General features: G+C 37.4%; 2 protein-coding genes across 2 annotated transcripts; both read right to left on the minus strand.

The window, feature by feature from the left end:
- Positions 1 to 343: 343 nt before the first annotated feature.
- LOC105142040 (purple acid phosphatase 3-like) lies at positions 344 to 2519 on the minus strand. Its single transcript, XM_011049489.1, has 8 exons — positions 2420 to 2519; positions 2125 to 2328; positions 1788 to 1944; positions 1429 to 1536; positions 1156 to 1283; positions 926 to 1054; positions 781 to 848; positions 344 to 689 (listed from the first exon to the last, which is right to left on the minus strand). The coding sequence occupies exons 2-8, from the start codon at positions 2317 to 2319 to the stop codon at positions 668 to 670; spliced, it is 807 nt and encodes a 268-aa protein (XP_011047791.1). The 5' UTR covers positions 2320 to 2328; positions 2420 to 2519; the 3' UTR covers positions 344 to 667.
- Positions 2520 to 3062: 543 nt separating this feature from the next.
- On the minus strand, positions 3063 to 4622 carry LOC105142053 (purple acid phosphatase 17-like). Its single transcript, XM_011049502.1, has 5 exons — positions 4284 to 4622; positions 3971 to 4127; positions 3746 to 3853; positions 3553 to 3652; positions 3063 to 3472 (listed from the first exon to the last, which is right to left on the minus strand). The coding sequence occupies exons 1-5, from the start codon at positions 4485 to 4487 to the stop codon at positions 3259 to 3261; spliced, it is 783 nt and encodes a 260-aa protein (XP_011047804.1). The 5' UTR covers positions 4488 to 4622; the 3' UTR covers positions 3063 to 3258.
- Positions 4623 to 4939: the final 317 nt, after the last annotated feature.

Raw genomic sequence — 4939 nt, forward strand, 5'->3', positions numbered from 1 at the left:
ATTTGCTTAGTTGCATTTTGAAGTTCAACTATTTTTCTTTCGATAGGTTTCTGTAGTTACTCTCAAATGTAAATTTCCTGAACCTGGTTTGGCAAGAATGTGCTCTTGATGTGATCGTATTAGTATAGTTACGCAGCAAACAGTTGTATACTTGTTTTTTAACAAAATAAAAATAAAAGAGCTATAAAGAGAAATTTCGAGCCTGAATGGTAAACATCAGGGTTTAGATTTGCCATTGCTTATCGTTCTGTTCTCTTCGTGAAATATTAGCAATGGTTTAAATGTTTCACGGTAATTACTCCATTCATCTCCTGGTTGGGGTTCTCATCGAACTGGATTAACATCTCCATACTTGCATTCTTAGAAAAGCCAAGATGTAAAAGTTTTTGTTTCAAAATCGACAGAATGATTAATCACTGCAATATATATTTGATGAAGAGTGGAAAACACCTGTTTTCCATAATGTGGTCCTAGATGACAGGGTTGAGCTGCTTAAACAGGTTCAAATTGTACAGAACTTTGCCAAAAACATCATAGAATACTATCTTTACATGTGTCTGCCTTAGTTCCAGGGACATGAAACCTTGCCCATCATAATAAAACTTGGCTCCTCTTTTGTTTAGTTGATCAATATCCCCTTTCCATGCCTTCGATCCACCTCCACTTGTTAAAAATTGGATTTTATTTGGCTGCATAAAGAGTCAAGTTCTAAAATCTTGGTGATTTTCGTTTCAATCCTCGCTGTGAAAAAATGTCAATCTATGTTTTTTATAAACATACCTTGTGCTGCTGGTTATGTGTTCCAAGCAATGATCATGCCCATTTATGTACATTTCAACATTGTTTGCCTGGACATTCAAGACGTGGTTTGTTAGAGAAACGCTTTGTTTGTGACAATCTCAATCTCTTTAGTAAGATTAGCTACCTCAAGTAGCGGGAGAAGTTGCTTCTTTAGCTCCTTCGTTTCCCCATGATGGCCAATACTTCTGATAGTATGATGCCCGACAACAATCTTCCAGTCAGCGGTGGAGTCCTGCAAAGCTGATTCCAAGTCCTGTTGCCAAACATGAAAAAGATGTAGGATTTGGGACAAAAAACAAAACGTCGACTGCACAGTACTTGCATAAATGTACTAGGATGAACAGAATGACTAACCTTCAAGAGGTTAGAAAGATAGTGCTGCCTTGGCATCACTCCTCTCCAATCATAACGATGGTGCTTTGGCTTCAGAAAGTACTTGTCCACAAATGGAGTGGTGTCGATGAAGAACAATTCCACAATTTCTAAGAGGATGTGAAGAGAAGTTTGAATTTAGTTAAGCGAGAGGCAATGTTTCAGGACAAAAACCTCAGTGAGGTGTGAGGTTTGATATCTACTTGCTATAAAATGTTGAATAATTTACTGTTCATAGTTGGAGATGTATCTTACCTGCGTTAAGAATGAAAGATCTCAGGCAAATCCATCGGCTTTCTATATTCCTCAGGCTCGGACTTAATTGAGCCTTGACATTTCCCCGGTAGTCATGGTTGCCCAAAACTGAAACCAGAATGTTTTTCAGAACAAGAGATAGGGTAGGACTCCCACATTAGCAAAAAGGATTCATGTATTTGTGCATTCTTTTCATTATAAGAATTAAACCCCGTCTAGCAGATCAATAAACTGTCAACCTAGACCATGACTTGTGCTTGTTGTTTCTTTTCTCAATGAAACTCGGCCCTGGCTAGCTCTGGGTTGACCTGACAGGCTGATCGAGGTTTCTTAACAATTCTTTTGATTCTAGGACTTACCACTGTACCACTGCTTTTGAAGGCTCTTTGCAGTATAGATTTTGCTAAATGACTTCTCAAACACGGGGTCATTTATGCTTCTCAACCCGTCCTCGTAAAAGTTGTCTCCAGTAGAAACAACGAAATCAATGCTCAACTCTTCTCCTATTCTTCCCATCTGTAAGAAACTTGAGAAATCAAATGAATGTTCTTGCATTGAATGAATTATCACCACTTAGTGCCTCCATCAAACCACAGCATCAGTTCATATCTAATAAGCATGAGACATCTATATATGTATATAACATGATACTGAGTGTTAAGACTTTAAAGATGGCTTAAAAATAAAATAAAAAACCTGAAATGCAACATTGGATTGATTATAATTTCCTTTTCTTCCCCAGTCTCCAACCACCAAAAAGCTAATTGAGCCATCATCCTTGGTAGGTTGCTCGAATCGCTGAAGCTCAGCGAAGGCACAAAGAACATACACATGGAAGCAGGCCATCCATACGAGGTGCATTGAACTGAAATGGTGACGGAAACTAGCCATGATATCCTGAAAAAGAACTTTTTAGTTAGCAGCTTTGGTTTGGAGTGCAAAAGATGTGAACTCAGGTAACCTCTTTGAAGAGCATATAATGTGGTAGCTGGACACAAAAATGGTGGTGTCTCTAAAGATGTTCAAAGTCGAAAAAACCACCTGTTAGCTAGCTACAGATAGTATCCATGCAGATTCAGGATAAGAGATTCAATGAAATGAGGGCAAAGGAAACTTCATTCTATTAATGGACTAAATTCATCCGTGGTCACCATCAAAGTCCACTTTCCTGGAAATTTCTTGTTTTGTCTTGCTCAATACCAGAAGAGACGTAAACCTATGAAGGAAAATCATTGATAAGCAAGAGAATTCAAGGAACGAAGATGGATTGAAGGTGGCGGTGCTATATTGGCGCTTGCTTGATGTCACAAGGCTGCTGTCCTTTGCCTTGACCCTGACAATCCATACTAAAAAGTTGGCTCTGCAAGTCTATCACCATTGGGTAAATAAACCTCGCCAATTTCTCACATTGGCTGCAGAATTATTTGCCATTCACCAATCTCATCCTTTGACTCTACTGTTAGTTACAATTAAATTGCATGTAGTTATCAGGAAACTGGATTGGTTCTTGTGTTGAAGCACTGATTTACCAATTTTTTGGGTGCAATATTATCGCAAGGCCCATTTTTGCTTTCCTTTTTTTTTTGTTTAATAAAAAATTCAGTGGGGTTTGGTAAATAGTAAAAGCAACGGAATCCCATGAAGATTGCTAGAAGCTCTCCATCTATTTAATCATTTTCATGACATTATAGAACTCTATTTTTTTTTCTTTTTTGAGGTGGCCCCAACTCACTATTATCACAGTGCTCAATGACAAATGGAACATGAGCTCAATAATGATAGGAAAAAAATAAAAATTTATAATAATGACAATCTGTTGGCTATGGATCCCTAGGTTGATGAGTGGAGCAACTTTGTTGTAATCCATCTATGCAAAACAGTGCCCGAAACATCATAAAATGCAATCTCTGCTTCATTCTGAGTCAACTGCACAGACATGAAACCTTGACCATCGTAGAAGAATTTTAGACCATCTTTGTTTTGTTCTTTAATGTCACCCCTCCATGCCTTCGACCCAGCTCCACTGGTTAGAAATTGTATTGGACTGTCAAAAAAATGTCCATCATTAGTAATATTTTCAAGAACCCTTTCCACTAAGCAACACAGTAATCACTTAAGTTGTACCTCTCAGTGTCACTGATGTGTTCAAGGCAATGGTCATGTCCATTCATGTAAAAATCTACATTATTGGCCTGAATGTAATGAATAAATCCTAAATTAACATCTATATTTCAAGTGTCAAGTGGTCATAGTTGGTATAGTCTTTATAGATATATGAGATGAAGGAAGCACTTAAAACGTAGAAGCTGCTACCCACCAGCATTGACGATGAAAGATCTCAAACATAGCCACCTGCTATCAATTTTCCTAAGTTGTTGGCTCAATTGTGCCTCTGCATTCCCCCTATAGTCATGGTTTCCCAAGACTGCAAAAGAAGAGAGAAAGAAATTTAGAAAATTCAAATCAAGTAAGATCAACACGTAACTTCTCATTTTTATTTGTGGAAAAAATCATTCAGCCAGTCGCCAGGTTTGGTACTCACCACTGTACCACTGCTTTTGCAGGCTATTTGCAGTGTAGATTTGAGAAAATGATTCCACAAATGCTTTGTCTTGCTTACCAGTCAATCCATTATCATAGAAATTATCACCTGTTGAAACTACAAAATCTATGTCCAGCTTCTCTCCAATCCTTCCCATCTGTATCCATGCAAATCAAAGGAAGATTAGCAGGTACGTGTTAGTTGATCAAGGAAAGTTCATAAAGAGATGGGAATGTCAATTACATGCTGCATGACTCTCTCTCACACACGGAAATATGAAATAAATCACAAAAAGCAAAGAAGCTGGAAGAACCTGAACAGCAACTTCAGACTGGTTGAAAGCACCCTTTCTGCCCCAATCTCCAAGCACCAAAAAGGAAAGAGTCCCATCAGTTTTTGCAGGCTGTCCAAATCTTTGAAGCTCTGCATGTGTAGAGACTAAACACAACCCAAAACCACATATCACCAAAACAAGGCATAGAGCCATGCTTTTGTTATTGAGAATGAGACCTGCCATGTCTCTCTAGCTAGAGCTGGACAGAGAAGAAAAGAAGGATAGCCAGAAGAGAATCTTGCTGGGGGTAATTCTTTGTACCCTATAGCAAGCAGCTCGTGAACTCGTTTCTCTACGCTGCAGCGAGTCCTGTCCAAGTCCTATAATTTCTTTAGTCCATTAACCTATTTTTATAGACCAAAATAGCTAGTTAATTATTAATTATGAAATAAGAAAACCATAGATTTGACAAGTCGAGTTTGGCAAGGAAACCATGACATCTCTAATGATTTATTTGTTTTTGATTGCGTTGGCGATTATTAATATAATTTCAAATTATAAAAAAATAATTTAAAATAAAAAAATAAAATATTTCTATTTTTAAACATTGAACCTTGAAACTAATTTATATTATTGAAAAAAAAAATATTTACAATTTAGCAAAGACAAGAAGTCCATTACTTCACCACCAAAAA

Source organism: Populus euphratica, unplaced genomic scaffold, assembly GCF_000495115.2.
Source record: "Populus euphratica unplaced genomic scaffold, PopEup_1.0 scaffold193.1, whole genome shotgun sequence".
In the NCBI taxonomy this organism is placed as follows: domain Eukaryota; kingdom Viridiplantae; phylum Streptophyta; class Magnoliopsida; order Malpighiales; family Salicaceae; genus Populus; species Populus euphratica.